The sequence below is a fragment of the Vombatus ursinus genome, unplaced genomic scaffold (assembly GCF_900497805.2).
Source record: "Vombatus ursinus unplaced genomic scaffold, bare-nosed wombat genome assembly UNPS02009573.1, whole genome shotgun sequence".
NCBI classification, from domain to species: Eukaryota; Metazoa; Chordata; class Mammalia; order Diprotodontia; family Vombatidae; genus Vombatus; species Vombatus ursinus.
The window spans coordinates 9,803,768-9,825,143 of NW_020949351.1; the positions used below are offsets into that span (position 1 = coordinate 9,803,768).

At 35.2% G+C, this 21,376-nt stretch overlaps 1 protein-coding gene across 3 annotated transcripts in view; it reads right to left on the bottom strand.

The window, feature by feature from the left end:
- Nucleotides 1-21,376, bottom strand: part of TMX3 (thioredoxin related transmembrane protein 3) — a 100,916-nt gene that overhangs the window by 14,443 nt on the left and 65,097 nt on the right. For all 3 annotated transcript variants that reach the window (XM_027852416.1, XM_027852417.1, XM_027852418.1), the window contains exons 10-13: nt 15,902-16,000; nt 12,958-13,015; nt 10,383-10,436; nt 9,272-9,331 (exon numbers count right to left, since the gene is read on the bottom strand). In XM_027852416.1, coding sequence (XP_027708217.1) covers nt 9,272-9,331; nt 10,383-10,436; nt 12,958-13,015; nt 15,902-16,000 — 271 coding nt within the window. The remainder of the gene's footprint in view (nt 1-9,271; nt 9,332-10,382; nt 10,437-12,957; nt 13,016-15,901; nt 16,001-21,376) is intronic.

Sequence of the window (21,376 nt, forward strand, 5' to 3'; positions counted from 1 at the left end):
TCTATTTCTTCCTGTAACTCCCCGAACTTCTCCTCTAAGAATCTGGATGCTATACCATTTGGTGCATATATGTTTAGTAATGATATTACTTCATCATCTATAGTCTTTTAGCAGGATGTAGTTTCCTTCATGTCTTTTGATAAGATCTCTTTTTTGCTTTTGCATTGTCTGAGATCAGGATTGCTATCCCTGCTTGTTTCACTTCAGCTGAAGCATAATATATTCTACTCCAGCCTTTTACCTTTACCCTGTGTGTGTCCCTCTGTTTCAAACATATTGTAGAATTATGGTTTTTAATCCATTCTGCTATCTGCTTCCCTTTTATGGGAGAGTTAATCCCATTCACATTCACGGTTATGATTACTATCTGTGTCTTTCCCTCCTGTTTATGCTTTTCTTTCTCCTTTCTCCTTTTCCCTCCTCACTAGTGTTTTGCTTTTGACTATCACCTCCTTCAGCCCCTCCTTTCTTTTCTTCCCCTTTACTCTTACTACTTCTTCCCTCCCTTCTATCCACCCTTCCTTTTCTTTCCCCTTTCCCCTCCTACTGCCTATAGGGCAAGTTAGAGTTCTATACCTGACTGATTATATAATTCCCTCCCTGAGCCAAATCTGATGACAGTACGGTTCAAACAATGCTCATCTCCCTCCCTTCTTTCCCTCTACTGTAATAGGTTTTTGTGCTTTTTCCTGTACTGTAATTTACCCTTCTCTGTTTCCTCTTTTCCTTTTCTCCCAGTACATTCCCTTAGTTAGATCAGATTAATCCACTTACTTAGATCCAATTAACCCATTTGATTAGATTTTTTTATCATGACATCAAAGTCAACTCATATCCACCCCCTCTATGTATACCCCTTTAAAATGGTGTAATAACAATACACTTCTCAAGAGTTACAAGTATTATTTTCCCTTGTAGGGATATAAACAGCTTGCTCTTATTAATAACATGTTGTTGTTTTTTTCTGTCCTGTTTAGCTTTTTATGTCTCTCTTGAGTCTTATATTTGAAGATCAAATTTTCTGTTGAGCTCTGGTCTTTTTATCAGGAAGGTTTGGAAGTCCCCTATTTCATTGAATGCCCATCTCCTCCTCTGAAAGATCATGCTCATTTTCACTGGGTAACTGATCCTTCGTTGTAATCCAAGCTCCTTTGCCTTACAGAATATCATATTCCACGCCCTATGATCTTTTAATATACAAGCTGCAAGGTCCTCAGTAGGCCTGACTGTGGTTCCATGATATTAAATTGTTTCTTTCTGGCTGCTTGCAGTATTTTCTCTTTGACCTGGTAATTTTGGAATTTGGCTAGTACATTCCTTGGCATTTTCAATTTGGAATCTCTTTAAGGAGGTGATCAGTGGATTCTTTCTATGGCTATTTTACCCTCTGGTTCTAGGACCTCAGGGCAGTTTTCCTTGATGATTTCCTGAAAGATACTGTCCAGGCTCTTTTTTTCATCGTGATTTTCAGGTAGACTAGTAATTTTAAATTGTCTCTCTTGGATCTATTTTCCAGGTCAGTTGTTTTACCAATGAGGTATTACACGTTTTCATCTATTTTTCATCCTCTTGGAGTTGTGCTTCCCAGAGTTTTGTTTAGGCACCTGGAGACTTGGCTACTGGAGAATGCCATGACATGTGGTGGTTTTCTGAGTCCATTTCCACTGGTTCGCCTGCCTGTACTGAGGTACTCAGGGATCCTGGTGTTGGTGCTTGCCTTCTCCACCATCTGGGGTTCAGGATCTCCCCCTGGAATGCTGAGGCAGGGCCTTTCGTAAGCTTGCTGGGAGGTCTCCCATTCTGTTCTACCCCCTTTCCCCCAGGGCAAGAGGGTCCTTTCCCATTAATCCCTCAAGCCTCCTGGGCTACAGGACTGCTGTACCCCATCTTTCTGCTAGTTCAGCTGTTCCAGGGTATCTCCTGTGGTTATATTTTCTGACTTTCAGAGGTTTCCTGGAAACAGAACTCCAACATACTTTTAATCTTTATTAAACATATTAATTGCAAAATTGTATGTATTCCCTTAGAGCTGGTTCATTTAGTCTCACTTTAGCTGCACCATGTACTTATAAAAAGAAACAGTAGTTTTTTCAAAATATTACATAACTAAACTTTTAAACTAATTCAACTTCAATATTTCCCAATTAAGTCAAATTAATAATTTTATAACACCTAAACAATTTTTACTGAATCATTTTACTTCTGGTTGCTAGGTGCTGTGGATACAGTGCCAGTCCTGTAGTGAGGAAGATTCACCTTTCTGAAATCAAATCAGGCCTCAGACACTAAGTATGTCACTCTAGGCAAGTCACTTAACCTTGTTTGCCTCAGTTTCCTTAACTGTAAAATGATCTGGAGAAGGAAATGGCAAACCATTCAAGTATCTTTGCCAAGAAAACCAAATGGAGATATGAAGATTTGGACACGACTAAACAACAATTTTACTTCCATACAAGACAATTTTACTCCTTCTTCCTTTGCCCTAAATGATATGATTTGTAAGGAGAAAAGTAGTTTCCACTACTTTTTTTTCCAGTTCAATTTAACAAGAGATACTGAGAATGCAAAATGGTAGCATTAATAATGAACAACTACTGCAAAGAAAATACTTCCGAGTTTCAATGATGCAGGACGGGAAGTGATTTTGTAAAAAAGGAACCGAGTTTCAGGGAGATGAAGGGATTAACCCCCCCCCCCAAAAAAAGGTATTAAATGTTAAGAGGCTTAATTTGAATTTAAGTCCTCTGGGTCTGGAGTCAGTATACTTTCAACTGTACGGATTTTGCATGTACGATTGAAAGCCAATACACTTTTATCTGCAGCCACCAAATGACTCTAAGAAATAAATGCGTGTTTCTGAGTTCACAGAACAGCAAACAGGCCAATATATTTGGAATTTAGGATGCATGAAGGGAAGTAATATGGGAAAAAAAACTTTCTGAAAGCAGGTGAGAGCTATGCTATGAAGGGCAACCACAGGAACTTATGTACATTTTATGAGCAGCAATAGGGAGTCACTGGAGCTTCTTTGAACAGGGAAGTATTGTGGTTAGATCAATATTTTAAAATCATTTTGTCAGTTGTGTGGAAGATAGATTGCAGTGGAACAAGACAAGGCACAGAGGTGAATTAAGTATCTATTGCAATAGTCCAGCAAAAAGTAAATGAGGTTTTGAACTAGGGCAGTGGCTACATGAATGAAGAGGGAAGATGAAAGAGCTATGGTGGAAGTACAACTTATATGATGTGGCAATTACTCAGGAAAGAAGAATAAAGGATGAGTGAAAAACTGACAATGATGAAGATGGTCTGAATCAGGATAATTAGAAGGATGATGATGCCTTTGATAAAAATTGAAAAGTTGTACGAGGTGTATGGCTTTTTGTCGTTTAGTTGTTTTTCAGTCTGTCCAACTCTATGTGACTCCTTTGGGGGTTTCATTGGCAAAGATACTGGAATGGTTTGTCATTTCCTTCTCCAGTTCATTGAACAGATGAAGAAACTAAGGCAAATAGGTGTAAGTGATTTGTCCAGGTTCACATAGCTAGTAAGTGTCTAAGGCAAGATTTGAACTCAGTATGAGAAGTCTTCCTGACTCCAGACCCAATGCTCTATCCATTGTGCCATCTACCTGGCCATGGGTTTGGGGCAAGGATAATGAATTTCATTTTTGACATGCTTAGTTCAATTTATTTCAAGAAGCATTTAATAAGCACCTACTATGTGTCAGATAAAATGCAGAATGGCAGAAGGGGTAGAAATCTGGCCTGGGCGTCAGAAAACTTTGTATTCAAATACCACACTTCTGACACATTCTGGTTGTGTTGTTCTGGGTAAATTATTTAATCTAACAGTGTCCCAATTATTTCGAAAGTCTTGCAAGTTACAAAACGTGCAGATTTGTATTGCAGAATCTCCTCACTGGGAGTTCCCTATACCAATAAAACAAGTTAGGGTCCAAAACAAAAAGGACCAAGTGCTAAAGACATAAAAACAAAAATTAAAAAGTCTCTGATGTCAGTGAGCTTCCAGTCTGAGTATGAGATGCCTATGGGACAAGTAGGTTGGAAATGCCTAGCACAGAGCTAGAACTATGAGAATGAGGATAAGGAAAAAAGATTATGGTTAAACATATAGATTTGGAAGTCTGCACAGGCATAACAATTGAATCCACAGTAGTTGATGAAATCACTGGGAAAAATGTAAATAAAGAGACATCCCAGGAATTTGAAGTGACAACTACAATGAAGGTGCTTCCAGTATCCCATCAAAAGGCCACTTGAACTTGAGGACATCATTTTACCTCTCTGGGTCCCAATTTCCTTACATATATAATAATTATAACACCAGCAACTTATACAGACCTAATCATGGCATCAAACTAGTTAAGGTTTAAGTACTGTTTCAGCTTTAAAAATACTATTTCAATTACCAGAAGGATTTTTAAAGATTATTTAATCTTGAAGTATTTCCAGATAATGTTGCTTTTGCAAGCATGTGAATTACAATACTAATAATAACAACAATAATGGCGAGCATGTATATGTGTATATACATACATACACATACACAGATATATGTATGTATATGTAGCATCTCATATAGGCCAGGCACTGTGCTAAGTGATTTACAAATATCTTATTTGACTCTCATAACCACCCTAATGTAAGCATTCCTAATGTGAATCATCTGTGAGATTTTTTTTATTGACTTACCCCAAAAGTCTTGCATCATGAAAACAGCTAATATACACATACGAGACGTAATTATAAAACAAATCCTACAAGTTACATATAAAATTTCCTTTTATATTAAAATTTTGATTTTAACATAGAAATGCTTTCATTTTGCACAGCATCAAATGATCACATTATCATCTATATAATAATCTATGGAAGGATAAATCATTGATGCTCCATTCTTCACCAAAATCAAAAAAAAAAAAAACAAATAAATTTTCTAATCTTCTCACTTGAAAACTATCTTCTAAATACCCCAAAGAGCATGGTGTAGGGTAAAGAATATTAGACTTGGAGTAAAGTGAGACTTAGACTCAAATTTTGCCTCAATCTATGATTATTATTAAATGCAAATCACAACCTTTGTGAGCTTCAATTTCCTCATCGATATAATAGCAATAATATTTGTAATTCCTATTTCAAAGGGTTGGTATGAAACTCAAACAAATATACATACGCATATAAACATACAAACCTACTCATATATATGCAGAGAGAGAGAGATCTTGGTAAACTTTAAAATACAAAAATCTCAGCCTTTGTTATTAGTATGAATTGCTTAGTATTTTTTATTAATGTCTTTTGGAATTAGTGTTCATTTTGTTTGAATCTATGAAATCCCATTTCTTCTATTTTTTTCTGAATTTTTTCTTTCTTCAGATTGATCTTGGGTCCCAGTGCAATTTCTTAAAAAATACAATTGGCCCAATGGGAAAAAAAAACCTTCACTGAAGAAAACAACTTCTTAAAAAGTAGAGTTCACCAAATGCAAAGGGAGGTACAAAAGCTAACTGAAGAAAATAATTCCTTAAAAATTAGAATTGGGAAGTGAAAGCTAATGACTCTGAGACACCAAGAATCAAACAAAATAAAAAGAATGAAAAAAATAGAAAAAAAAAGGTAAAATATCTGGAAAAAGAATTGACCTAAAACATATAACCAGGGCAGATAAATTAAGAATTATTGGACTACCTGAAGCCATGATAAAAAAAGGGCCTAGATAGCATTTTTCAAGAAATTATCAAAGAAAACTGCCCTGATATCCTAGAATCAGAGGGTAAAACAGTCATTGAAAGAATCCACATCCTGAAAAAGATCCCAAAAATGAGAACTCCAAGGAATATTGTTGCCAAATTCCAGAATTTTCAGATCAAAGAGAAAAATACTTCAAGCAGTAAAGGATCTGAAGGCTTGGAATATGATATTCCAGAAGGCAAAGGAGCTTGAATTACAACCAAGGATCAACTACCCAGCAAAACTGAATCTGTCAGGGGAAAAGAAGTACATTTAATGAAATAGGTGACTTTCAATCATTCCTAATGAAAAGACCAGAGCTGAACAGAAAATTTTATCTCCAAATACAAGACTCAAGAGAAGCAAAAACAGGTAAGCAGCAAAGAAAAAAGAAACATTTTATTCAATAAGGTTAAACCGTTTACATCCCTACATGAGAAGATGATACTTGTAACTCTTGAGAATTGTATCTATACTAGGTTAGTTAGAAGGGGTATACATAGAGAGAAGGTGTGGGTATAAAATGACTTTGACGTAATAAAATTAAAAAAAAAAAGGGGTGATGAAAAAGGATTGTACTGGGAGAAGAGGAAAAGGGGAGGCAGAATAGGGTAAATTTCATCACATGAAGAGGTATAAAAGACCTATTATAATAGAGGGAAAGAAGGGAAGGGGGTGAGCATTTTTTGAACCTTACTCTCATCGGATTTGGCTCAAAGAGGAAATAACATACACATTCTGTTGAATATAGAAATCTCTTACCCTATATGAAAGTATGAGGAGAAAGAGGAAAGAAAGTAGTGTGGATAGGAAGGAGGACAGAAGGTAAGGCAGAAGCAGTAGGGGAAAGGGGAAAGAAAAGAGAATGGGGCTGATAGAAGGGAGGGCAGATTTAGGAAGGTTGTGATCAGAAGCAAAACACTGGTGAGGAGGGAAAGGGAGAAAGGAGAGAGAAATATAAACATGAGGGAAATAGGATGGAGAGAAAAAAACAATTAGTAATCATATCTGTGAATGTGAATAGGATGAACTCCCCCACAAAACGGACACCAGAGTGGATTAAAAATCAGAATCCTATGATATGTTGTTTACAAGAAACACATCTGAAGCAGAGGCACACAGAGTAAAGGTAAAAAAAAGAGTAGCAATCCTGATCTCAGACAAAGCAAAAGCAGAAAAAGATCTCATTACATGAGTTAAGGAAGGAAACTACATCTTGCTCAAAGGTACCATAGACAATGAAGTAATATCAATACTAAACATGTATGCACCAAGTGGCATAGCATCCAAATTCTTGGAGAAGTTAAGTGAGTTACAAGGAGAAACAGCAAAACTGTACTAGTGGGGGACCTCAACCTTCCCCTCTCAAAACTAGATAAATGCAACCATAACATAAACAAGAATGAAGTTAAAGAGGTGAACAAAATTTTAGAAAAGAAATGACAGACTTCTGGAGAAAATTGAATGGGTATAGAAAGGAATATTTGGGTATAGAAAGGAATATATTTTTTTCTCAGTAGTACATTGCAACTACACAAAAGCTGACCATGTGCCTGGGCATAAAAAACTCATCATCCAATGCAGAAAGGTATTAAATGCATCCTTTTCAGATCATGATACAATAAAAATTATGTGTAATAAAGGGCCATAGAAAGACAGACTAAAAATTGAGAACTAAATAATCTAATCCTAAAGAAATCAAAGAAAAAAATCATAGAAACAATAATTTCATCAAAAAGAATGACAATAATGAGGCAACATTTTAAAACATAAGTAAAACAGTACTTATGGGAAATTTTATCTAAATGCTTACATAAATAAAAAAGAGAATGAGGAGATCAATGAACTGGGCATGCAACTAAAAAAAACAGAAAAAGAACAAATTAAAAATACCCAATTAAACACCAAATTAGATATTCTGAAAATCAAAGGAGAGATTAATAAAATTTAAAGTAAGAAAATTATTGAACTAATAAATAAAAACAAGAGCTGGGCTTATGAAAAAAAAACAATAAAAGATAAACCTCTGTTTAATTTGATTTAAAAAAAGAAAGAAGAAAACCAAATTACCAGTATCAAAAATGAAAAGGGTGAATTCACCACCAATGAAGAGGAAATTAAAATAATTAGGAACTATTTTGCCCAACTATATGCCAAAAAAATCTGACAATATAAGTGAAATGGTGAAAAAGGGCATCAGCTAAATTTCCGTTATTTACATCACCACAAAAGGTTTTCAGACATTTAAAAAAAAATACCCTTCTTAAGAGAAAATAGAAAATATTTGAGGGGAGAGACTAAAAGAAAGGTGAGAATAATATTACAGTATTTTATTTAGTCTACCTTGCTTTTCAAAATAGAATAAAAAATGTATGTTAACAAAAAGGTTTGAAACTACAGCATTAATCAGTAAGGTAAAAATAGTATTATTTTGGTGGTGGTTGTTTTAAAGCTACCACTACTATCAATACAGTACTTCTCACAGTGATGGCTAGGTGGCATAACAGATACAGTTCTGGACTTGGAGCTGGGAAGAACTGAATTCAAAATCATCTTCAAAGAGTTACTAGCTCTGTGACCTTGGGCAAGTCACTAAACCTCTGTCTGCCTCAGTTTCCTCAACACTAAAATGGGGATGATAATAACAGCCACATGCCAGGGCTGTTGCAAGGAACAAATGAAATAATATTTTTAAAGAGCTTTGTAAACCTTAAAGCTATTATTATTATCCTTATTATTATTATTATTATTGCTTCTTGATAGCAAGAGAGTACTGTCAAGACAACTAGATTTTCTCTTAATAAAAGTTAGTAGAAATTTATTATGCGGGACTATACTTTTAACTGGTACAATTTAGAATACTAAAATCACTACATTCTTCCCACATGTAGGATCTTTTTTGTTACGTGCTAGAGTGAGATGACAATAAAACTTCATATATTTGGGTCATCAGAATTAGGAAATATTTGGATCATAAAAATCTGAATTATTCAAAAGTATCTCTGTTTCCATTACCTAGTAAGAGAAACTACAGAGGTCCTACTATGTCATTTTACAAAGGGTGATTTCTTTGGCTTCTCAATCAGAAGAAAATGTATGCATTTACACAAATTATAAGCTACAATTTAAAGAACAAAACATCTAGATAAACTGGATAGTTTAATACCTACCGAACATATAATCAATTATTTAGTGAAATCATAAAACAACTCAGATAATTAAGAAACATATTAGACCAGCGACTGGAATAATATAATTCCATTAAAAACTGTAGGATGCACTAACATTCCTTTAATTACCTAATTTTAAAATGGCTACGGATATTCTAAAAAAAAATAAACTTAAGATATGTGAACAGTTTAATTTTAATCTCAAATTTCTTTCAAACCATACTTATAGGTACAAAAAACATCATTTTTAAACATAATGCTTACTATTTGAATAAATCACATATTTTCATTCTGCAGTCAGATAGCAGCTATCAAACGATCATAAAGTTAATATACCAGTTTACTTACTCCATCAGCATGTTGTTTACATAGTCACTTCCATCTATGTGTCCAAACTGAAAATCTCTCCTAATATAAAAAAAGATTGAACATTAAGGACATTACAAGAAAACAATTATACCAGTAGGGTTAGTTTGGTCTTATGAAGACCTAAATAGTGAACATTTAACTATTAATTGCATTAGGGATTTTTCTGACTGAGGGCTTTGAGCAATCTTGGTTGTACTCCTAACTTTTAAGATTAATATAAACTCCAAAAAGCAACAGAGGCAAAATATTGCCCTTAGTTTAAGAAAAAAGAGAAATTTTTTTTGTTACAGAGTAAGCCTGATTGGATCTTCAGGAAATGAAAAAAAAATGCATAGGGAAAGAAAACTCTATCCTATTACAGTGATCTCCCAACCACTAGTACTGAAAGTGGAATTGGACAATATGATCTCTAAGATCCTTTTGAGTACTAAATTCCATGATTCTATTGGACACCAAAAATAGCATGTTTTAGGAAACAGAATGTGACTAATTTATTTGCTAAGTTACTGATTTATTTGGAGAGATTTACGTAATAAGTTCTTTGTACTTGAATTGATTCATACTTTAATAAAGAAAACATGATTTTACTTAATACACATATTTACTTAACACTTGATTTACAGGCATAAAACTTCTGAAAGATGCAGTAATCATAAATACAACATAGTGCTAATTATTATAACTGGAAGAGTTTTCAATTAAATATCAATGTCAGTACAATGGAGAAAGACTTATATCACTAAAAAATATCAGACTAGAAAAAGGATGATTAATAAGTATTATAAACATCAAACTGCATTTGATGCACTTTGTTAAAACAAAGAATGGAATACGGACTAATATATAGCTAAAATTTAATGCCTAACAACTAGATAGTCTTATTTCTAATTCAATTATTTTGTTTTTACTGTGAGCAATTCTAATAATAGTTTTTCAAAATCCAGCTAATTCACATCAAAATGTAGCAATTACCAATTTTTCTCAATTATTTGATTCAAATGGGAAAATGCAAATTTGTTTTGTAACAAACTAATAGATTAAAATAAATGTAAAAAAAGAAAAAAGAGCCAACTAAAAGTTTGTAACCTACCTGTGAAAACGATCTCTATAATCTTTAGCTACTTCCTGAATAACTTCCTGTAATCTGTTGAAAAATAAACATTTAAAATATAGCAGTCTCAAATCTACTTTAAAAGTATCATGGTCAAAGAAGCTAATGTTCACAGATAGTACACTGTGAATTGTTTTCACTTTTTTAATTAGGTTTTTCTGGAAGTTGATACATACATGAATAAAAGTCAAGAAGGTTCTTTTAGTGGGAAACTCTATTTCTAAGTATTCCTGTATCATCTTAGTGACTACCTTTTCAGGGAGAACATCCTAAAGTGTAAGAAAAGAACTTGTCCCTTAAAAGTAAATTTTTGATAGAAGGATAGTGAAAGGGAGCATATCTAAGATAGTAGGACACCTCCTTCATTCTAGAAGCCATGCCTCTATTTATCAATGTTTGCCTAACATCATATTAGGTTTTTTTTGGGGGGGGGAGAGAATAGGGGGTGATTGGGTCTCTATGTAACAATATTCACTAATATTAATAGCGCACAAGTTCTGTTTCATTAGAATTACCTAGTCATCCCTCCCTCATCCTATACTTATAAGTATTGATTTTTAAAACTTGAATTACAATTTTACATTCTAGCCTTCTGACATCTTTCTTTGCTAATTTTGTCATCCAATAGTTTATCTATCCCTTATTTTGTGTTGTATCTCTGATCTGCATTCAGAGACACAGAATGGTACAGTAAAGAGGCCACTTGATTAGGAACATCAAGACTCAGATTCCTGACTCTGTCAGTTGATATGACTTGGGTAATATACTTAATTTATAAAATGAGAATACAAATAATTGTTCCACTTTCCTCACAGGACTATGAAGGGGATAAAGTAAAATAATATACTGTAAAAAAGCTCTATATGCTATAAAGCAACAAATAGAAGGTGAAATAATTTTTAAATTCCTGAGATCATGATCACATTGTCCTTGGGTATAACAAGCAACATATTGGTTGGCCTGAGATGTTTGGTTTCCTCTTTCTCATAGGCCTTTTGCAGCAAGGAGTCAGCCTTGGGTCTGTTAGCTTTTTTGCTCATGGCCTCTCCTCCAAGTGCAGCTCAAAGTTGTGGGAGAGAGATATTAAATTCTTTCACAGCGATCTAGTCAGTGCTCTGTGGGGACAGCCAGTGCAGTATTAGTCACGTAACCATTTTCCTGGAGTTAAGCAGAGGAGTATCAGGGGAAAATCTGCTTCTAAGAAAGGGTTGCCCTATATCTCTTTACAAAGCACAACATATACATAACAAATAAATCTTGAGATGATCCCACTGACTAAGAGGATCCATTTTTGTTTTTGTCAAAATAGAAACAAAGTTAGTGAGACACTTTCCCCCTAGTTTAAAAACAGGAATTACTAAGGAAGAAAACTTTTTCTCCCTTTTTTTATCCACTAAGAGGTTAACACAGTGATTAATTTGTTTCAACTGGTTAAAAACAAAAGATAGTCAAGGTAAGAATGAAACCTACACACAAATAGCAGTATGCAGACTGCAATGCTAACAAGTTAATTAATAACTATTTACTTCCACAGAACATAAAAACATTCTCTCACAAAGTCCATGCCTCAAGACACTAAGGATTTACCAGTTATAGGACTTTTCCCAGTTTTATTCTCCTTTCAATAGATAAAAATCTGACCCATTACATGGTTTTCAAAGGGAAAGGCCCACTATTCTTAAATAGGAAGGAGTAATAAGAACAACTGGGCAGTGAATTAGTGCCTAGAATGGGATGTGTAAGGGAACACTTTCATTATAACTAAGAGTAAGGTTGCTAGGAAAAGGTCTACTTCACCAATTGTGGGAAAATGCCAACAAAAGGAACTTGAGGCTTAGAGATCTCATAAATTTATATAAGCTGCAGATCATAAATACAGAGAAAAATAATGAGATTGCTTTCTAGAAACCAACATTTTTGGAAATGAAAGGTTTTTTCAAAAACCCAGCAAATACTGGAGGTTTCCGGTTAAGAAGCCAGGTCATATCCAAATTTCTGGAATTGATGAATGCCTATAGACCCCAACCTATAAGGTAATCATAGTTCCATTCTGATTCTCCATCTAAAGAGAACAGAATTTATATTCAGTTAGTATGGGAGAAGGAGAGGTACCAGCTAAGTTTTTCTTAATCTTACTGAATACCAGCATTAGAGGCAGAGCATAAGGCCTACTCAAAAGATCATGTAGCTAGAAATATCCAAGCTGAACAACAAGCTTTTTAGAGACTCAGAACACTGTAGGTGTTGTCATTTAAAGTAACAATACAATCTCTCAAGCTCTGAAGAAAGAAAGTGTTCATTGGAATAGGTACATTTGATTCTGTTCACGAATCCATGACCAAAAAGGTGTATGACCATGAAGATAACATCATTTTCTGTTTTAGTTTTCTCATAACTTGTTTATCTATGTGCTACAAGTGGTACACTAACAAGAGAAAGAAAAGAACAAAATATTAAATATATCTAAAGATATGTAGTTATAAAACTGAAGCTGAGCCCTACTATTTTAAAGTTTTAATTGTTTTAAGAATTGTATCTTTCATGAATATCATACCTGGTATGCTCAACTGTTGCATTTTTCCCATCAATAACTGCTATGACAATAAGTTTTCCTGAAATAAAAAGAAAGTTCTAAATTCATCAAAATTCTCTGTAAATAACTGATGCAACTTTATTACTTATGACACACTTTTTATATCTAGTGAATTAGGAAATCAGTTAAGTAGTATTCCTAAAATCCAAATGAAACTTGTTTGATTCAAGTGAGACATAATTATCTAAGGCAAAAAATTTCATTTCAAGCAAGTACATGAAATATTATTTTTTTCCTTAAATTTTAGACCAGTAAAATTTTACTATGAGAGGACTTTTTATTTTTTTAAAGCAGAAAAGTTATGTGGAAAAAAGAGGTAGTGGCAGAAAGCTATTCCACACATTGGACAGAGTACTGAACCTTGAACTAGAAAGACCTGATGTCAAATCCAGCCTTGGACACTTATTAGCTCTATGACCCTGATCAAGTCACTTAATTTCAATTAGTTGCCTTATCTGTAAAATGAAGATAATAAGAGCACCTATCTTCTATGGTTGTTGTAAGAATCAAAAGGAATTTAATTGTATAAAGTATTTTGTAAACCCTAAAAAGCTATATAAATACTAGTTACTAGACTAGAGTTTTAGGAAAGAAGGAAGGAAGGAAGAAAAGGAAGAAGAAGGGAGGGAGGGAGAGAGGGAGGCCAGTGAAACATTTAAAATGCACAGGCAAGAGCAGAATAAAGTTCAGAAGTGGACACAAAACTACCACAACAGTTTTGGAACCACTAAACTGAATTTGTCATACATTTTACTAAAACAACATCAAGATAAATATACTATTTATGGTTTCATATGCAATCCTCTTTTTCTGTACTTCTTTACCTCTCTGTATGTGTGTTTGTATTTGTGTGTGTGTGTGTGTGTGTGTGTGATGATGATGATGATGATGTTTGTCAAGTACATAATAATGCAAAAGAAAATTAAAACTGTTAGTGGACAAAAAACATAATAATAAAACCATTAAGATGCAAATTAAAACATAAGAAACCATGCACTATTTCCAGTATAACATAGGGGTGTCATAGAAAAACAACACAGAAAAAAGAAATGCTGAGCTAACGAGTTACCTATGTACTACTCAGCTTAAATTCTTTCATGGCAAAGTCACCAGATACCATGCTAAACTTAAGTCCGTAATCATAATACCATTCCCCTTCAACAATAATACACAAATACAGCCAAAATAATTAACATTTACTTAACCACTAGGTAGAACACAAATATGAAAAGAATTTTCCAAAATTTCCCTCAAGTTCTTATACTATTTATGTCACATGGAGCACCTTTTCATTCACTTCTCCAATTTAAATAATTTCTTCCAAGTCAAGCTCAATATAGAAATAGGTGGCATTTATACCATTTTAGGACTTCTTCACAACAATCTCATTAGGTAGGTAATGTAAAAACTATTAAGTTCATTTTGCAGATAAGGAAACTAAGACTCAGAAAAAATATGGTAGCAATTTGCCCAAAGTCACGTAGTAAATAAATGCTGCAATCTACAGTTATATACAAGTTCTTCAGACTCCAAAGCCAGTTAATGTTTTTTCTCACTATACTAGGATGCATCTCCATTCTTCCACTAACCTTCTGCAAAATATATGCTACACTATACTGATATATCCTTTCTGAATCCATTTTATTTAGTGTATATGAAAGATAATCAAGCTACTTTGTACTCTACTTTGTAGTACTTTTTTTTTTCATGTTTACATGTCAAAGGGTAGAAAAATAAAACCATTTTCCTAGTGTCACAAGATTTAAGAGTTAGAAATTACCTTAAAGATCCAATATCCCAAATACCTCATTTTCCAGGTCATTTGACTCATAGCTGGAAATATGAAATTAGAATTCAGGCAAGAAGTCCTGATTGATGATATAAATATGGGTATGATCAGCATATAGCTCTAAGTTGAATAAAATGAGTAAGGGTGTCATCTTAGAGGAAAAAAAAAAAGCAGAAGGCTGAAGACTAGTTACGAGGACAGGAGCAAAATCACAAATTCTCAGAGTTGGAAGGGACCTCAGAGGTCATTTGGTCCAACTCATACCTGAATAACACCCATTCTATGACATAATTGGATAATAGTTGTACATCCTCCACCTGAAGGTCTCTAGCGAAAGGAAACGTGCTACCTCTAGAGAAAGGCCATTCCGCATTAGTACAGATCTAATTCTACGGAAGTTTTCCTAAAGCATCAAGCCTGAGAGAAAGAGTTGCAGTAAAAGAAGGCAGAGGGCCCAAAGGGCTATAAAAATGTGCATACTCTTCGACCCAGCAATAGCACTTCTAGGGCCGTATCCCAAAGAGATCATAAAAGTGGGAAAAGGACCCACATATACAAAAACATTTCTAGCAGCTTTTTTTCGTGGGGGCAAAGAATTAAAAATTGAGGGAATGCCCATCAATTGGAGAATGGCTGAACAAACTGTGGTATATGAATGTAACAGAATACTACTGTGCTATAAGAAATGATGAGCAGGCAGAGTTCAGAAAAAACCTGGAAAGACTTGTATGGACTGATGCCGAGTGAAGTGAACAGAACCAGGAGAACGTTGTGCACAGTAACAGACACACTGTGCCATGACTGACTTTGATAGACTTACCTCTTCTCAGCAATGCAAGGATCTAAGACATCTACTGAAACTATTGGTTCTGATTTTTCTTTACAACATTACTAACGTTAAAATATGTTTAATAGGAATGTATATGTAGAGCTTATACCAGATTGCATGCTGTCTTAGGGAAGTGGGGAGGGAGGGGGAGAAAATTTAAAACTCAAAAGCTTATGGAAGTAAATGTTGAAAACTAAAAGTAAATTAATATTTAACAAATTTTCCTTTATAGATAACTTCTTCAGAATCATTAAATCAATCAAAAATATGCTACAATGATACTTTACCTGTGTCTGTAAGTTCATAGAGGGTAAAGCCATCCACAGTAAGATAATTCTGAAATCTCTCTCTGTTGACCCATGATTTAAGATCGCCATCTTCATACTCTTAAAAAAAATGGTGGGGGTGAACAAAAATTAAAAATTATACTATTTTTTACAAAAATGTTAAATTCCTGTAAACCAAGACTTAGTCTATATATCAAGTTTTAATACTTTTGACATGAAAATTTAAAAAGTAAACAGATAAAATAATGTGAAAAAACATCTTATCATACTTACCAAAATACAGATCTCAAAATATATTCTTACTCAGGATATCCATTAATGCAAAAAATTTTTAAAGTAATCAAATGTACTTTTAATTATTTACCTCCTGAAAGCATAACCAAAATAAAAGCAAAAAATATTTCATTTATTAAGGATCAATATCCTTTTTACATTTACTAAAAAAAAAATAATTTTAACCACTCATTTAGCTCCTGTTAAGAAACTAAATTATATCACAACTAAAACTGGTAATTCTTTAGCAATGACAACATTCCACCATTTCAGCAATGCAGAGCACTATACAAATAACTTCAACTGAATTCTAGAAAGCCTATGTGAGATGCTATATACGAAACAATGGATAAGAATTCACATAATCCTGGGAAGAGAATGAAATGATGCAAAATGAAATGTGTAGAACCAGAAAACAACTTATACAATAAAAAACAATGTAAATGGAAACAACAATAAAAATGAAACTGTGCAGCTATAATGACTAAGCTTCAACCTGAAACAGGTATTAAAAAATGTACCTTTCTTTTTCCTTTGCAGAAGTGAAGACATAAAAGTGTGGAACACTGGATATACTGTCAAACTCAGCAATGCATTAGTTAATTTTACTGAACTATTTTTCCTTTTTTTTCCCTATTCTTTACTAAAAGAGAAAATTTGCTGGGTAGGGGAGAAGAAAGGATCTGTACAGAAATGAAGGCGATAAAGAACTTCAATTCCCCCATACACACAATTAATGTGATAGCAAAGAAAAGTCCAAGTACGTAATATCAATTTTTTTTTATTTACTGTATCTATTTTTTATTTTATTTTTAAATTTATTTTTAATTTTCAACATTCACTTCCACAAGATTTTGAGTTCCAAATTTTCTCCCCATCTCATCCCTCCCCCCACCCCAAGATGGCATGCATTCTATATACCCCTTCTCCTAATCTGCCCTCCCTGCTATCTCTCCCCCTCCCCCCTTATTCCCTTCCCCTTCTGTTTTCCTGTAGGGCAGGAAAGATTTCTATACCCCATTTCCTGTATTTCCTATTTCCCAGTTGCATGTGAAAACAATTTTTTTAACATGTTTTTAAAACTTTGGGTTACAAATTTTCTCCCTTTTTCCCTCCCCACCCACCCTCATTGAAAAGGCAAGCAACTTGATACAGGTTATACATCTGTACTCATGCAAAACACTTCCATAGTAGTTAGGCTGTGGAAAACTAAGTATATTTCCCTTCATCCTATGCTGCCCTCCATTTATTCTATTCTCTTTTTGACCACGTCCCTCCTTGAAAGTGCTCACTTCTGATTATCCCCTCCCCCCTTCTGCCCTCCCCTCTATCATCCCCCTGCTCTCTTGTCCCCTCCACCCCCCCATTTTCTTGTAGGGTAAGATAGATTTCCATACCCAATTGAGGGTTATTCCCTCCTTAAGTCAAATCCTATGAGAATAAGATTCACTCATTCCCTCTCACCTTCCCTGTTTCCCCTCCACTGTAAAAGTCTTTTCTTGTCTTATTTCATGTGAGATAATTTATCCCATTCTATCTCTCACTTTCTCCTTCTGCCAGTATAATCCTCTCTCATCCCTCAATTTTATTCTCCCGATATCACCCCTTCATCTTCAACTCACCCTGTGCCCTCTATCCATACATATATATTTGTATGTATATATATATATATATATATACACACACATACATACACACACACACACACACATACATATAATTTTTTTTCCCTCCAACTACCCTAATACTGACCAAGGGCTCATGAGTTACAAATATCATCTTTCCATGAAGGAATGTAAACAGTTCACCCTTAATAAGTCTCTTATGATTTCTCTTTCCTGTTTACCTCTTCCATGTTTCACTTGAGTCTTATATTTGAAAGTCAAACTTTCTATTCAGCTCTGATCTTTTCACCAAGAATGCTTCAAAATCCCCTATTTCACTGCATGACCATTTTTTACCCTGAAGGATTATACTCAGTTTTGCTGGGAGGTGATCCTTGGTTGTAATCCTATCTCCTTTGTCCTCCAGAATATTATATTCCATGCCCTCCAGTCCCTTAATGTAGAAGCTGCTAAATCTTGTGTTATCCTGACTGTGTTTCCACAATACTTGAATTGTTTCTTTCTGGCTGCCTGCAATATTTTCTCCTTGACCTGGGAACTCTGGCATTTGGCTACAATATTCCTAGGAGTTTTCCTTTGGGGATCTCTTTCAGGAGGTGATGGGTGGATTCTTTCAATTTGTATTTTGCCCTCTGGTTTTAAAATATCAGGGCTGTTTTCCTTGATAATTTTTTGAAAGATGATGTCTAGGCTCTTTTTTTGGATCTTGGCTTTCAGATAGTCCAATAATTTTTAAATTCTCTCTCCTGGATCTATTTTCCAGATCAGTTGTTTTTCCAATGAGTTATTTCACATTGTTTTCCATTTTTTCATTCTTTTGGATTTGTTTTACAGTGTCTTGATTTCTCATCAAGTCATTAGCTTCCAACTGCTCCATTCTAATTTTTTTTTGTTTGTTTTTTGTTTTGGCTAGGCAATGGGGTTATGTGACTTTCCCAGGGTCACAGAGCTAGTAAGTGTGATGTGTCTGAGGCTGGATTTGAACTCAGGTCTTCCTGAACCCAGGGCTGGGGCTCTATCCACTGCACCACCTAGCTGCCCCTCCATTCTAATTTTTAAGGAAGTATTTTCTTCAGTAAGCTTTAGGACTTCCTTTTCCATTTGGCCAATTTTGCTTTATATGGCATTCTTCTCCTCACTGGCTTTTTGGACCTCTTTTGCCATTTGGGTTAAGCTATTTTTTACAGTGTTATTTTCTTCAGTATTTTTTTGGGTCTCCTTTAGAAAGCTGTTGACTTGTTTTTCAAGATTTTCTTGCATCACTCTCATTTCTCTTTCTAGTTTTTCCTCTACTTCTCTTATTTGCTTCTCAAAATCCTTTTTGAGCTCTTCCATGGCCTGGGACCAATTCATACCTTTCTTGGAGGCTTTGGATGTAGGAGCTTTGACTTTGTTGTCTTCTTCTTCTTTTATGTTTTGATCTTGTCATCAAAGAAAGATTCTATGGTCTCTTTTTGCTCTGCTTGTTCATGATCCCAGCCAATTACTTGAGTTTAAACTCTTTGTTAAGGTAGGGGTCTGTTTCCAGTGTGGAGAACATACTGTCCCAAGCTTTTGGGGTTTTGTGCAACTGTTTTCAGAGATACTTCAAAGCACCTCTAATTTTTGGTTCTTCCACGGTGCTATGATCAAGGGCAAGGTGTTTACTCCTTTCCTGGCCTGTGTTCTGGTCAATGAGCACTCTTTTCTGTCTTGGAACTGTGAGGAGGATTTCCTCTCCACCGCCACTACAAGCTTCACGATGCCAGTGCTCCTCCTTGCCCCAGGAACACCACCCAGAACTGTGACCCAGATCCAAGCACAGGTAAAGCAAGAGAATACTTCCTCAACACCGGCAAAGAGATCCCTGCAATCCCTCTCTGATCAGCCACTCGATTCCCTCTCAGTCTGTGGGCCAGAAGCTCTGGAAGCAGCCACCGCCTCAGGGCTGAGCTTGGGGACTGGGGCTGGGACCCCGTGCTTCTCTCTCACCACCGCAGACACAGACTTTTCCTACTGAGCTTCTAAGTTGTCTTTGGCATTCATGGGCTGAGAAGTCTGGAAACCACCACAGCTGCCCACGATTCAGTCCTCTGTAGCATGCTCCAGGTTTGCTGAGGCCTGCCCGCCCACACAGAACTCACTCCTCTTCTAGCCCAGCATGACAGACCTTCCCAATCAACCATCCAGATTGTCTTGGGCTGGAAATTTGTTTCACTCTGTCTTTTTGTGGGTTCTACTGCTTTAGAATTTGTTTAGAGTCATTTTTTATAGGTATTTGGAAGGGTTTGGGGGAGAGCTCAAGCAAGTCACTGCTTTTACTCCCATCTTGTCTCCACCCCATAATATCAATTATGAATCACCTCCTCAGTAAGTCAACAAACATTTTCTAAAAATTTACTATGTCTAAGACACTGGGTAAGTATTGGGTATACATATATTTTAAAAAGATATCTACTCTCAAGGAGCTTCCATGCTTTGAGAGAGGGAAGAAGTCAAATACCACATATATAGGCAAATATAAAAAAGTATAAAGTAATATGGACAGTGATATAAAGTATGTTAGGAAAATTTAAACAAATTAAATAAATACTTAATTGAGGGGATCAGAGAAGGGTACACAGGAAGTGGTTCTTGAGATGATCCTTGAAGGATGATACAAGCAAGACCGAGGAATGGGGGGGGGACACAAATGAGTGGCAGTTTAGAGTCTTCTCTGGGAACTGAGGGTAACATCAACTTCCTGCCTAACCCTGGCCTCATCAAAATGCTGTTTAAACAGGAACATGAGACAGAACATAAAATCCAAGTAAAATCTATTCAGCAAATTTGACTGAAACATAGAGCAAGTGATTGGGATTGTTGTGAAACAAGGTTACAAAAGTAGGTTGAAGTTCAACTACAGAGTGCCTTATACTCTGCTGAAGAGTTTATCTATTACCCAATCAGTCAAAGGAGTCTACTAAAGGTTTTAAAACAGAATGACACAGACCTGTGCTTTATAAAGTTTATTTTGGTAGCTGCACAGAAAATGGGTTATAGGTGGGAAGAACTGGAAGCAGTTAAACTATAACAGGAAACTACTGCAATAGTCCAGTCAAGAGGTAAGGAGTCCGGATCTAGGACTGATAGTTGTGAGCGGTAATGGAGACGGACAGTAAAGGGGCTGAGGAAGACTTGGCAAATGATTAGACTTACAGTGTGAGGTGAAGAAAAGTCCAAATAAGACTATGAATCTGGCTAATTGGGAAGGGTGGTACCAACAACAAAAATAGTGAGGCTGGAAGAAGGGAAAGAATTAGGGATAAAAATGTAATACTCAGCTTTGGACAATTTGTGTTTGAGATCCTAACGGAATTATCAGGTGGAAATGTGTATCAAGTGTGTGGCAATGTATTTAATGGAGAGATCAAAGCTACAGATACAGATTTGGGAGTCATTAACATAGATATGACAACTAAGCATAAAGAATAGATGAAATTACAAAAAGAAAAAATAAAGAGAAGAAAGCCCAGGAAGAGAGCTTAAGGGCAGCAGTATCAAACTCAAAATAGAAATTGGGGTCACCAATCTGTAGGTAATGATTCTTTCAGGTTGC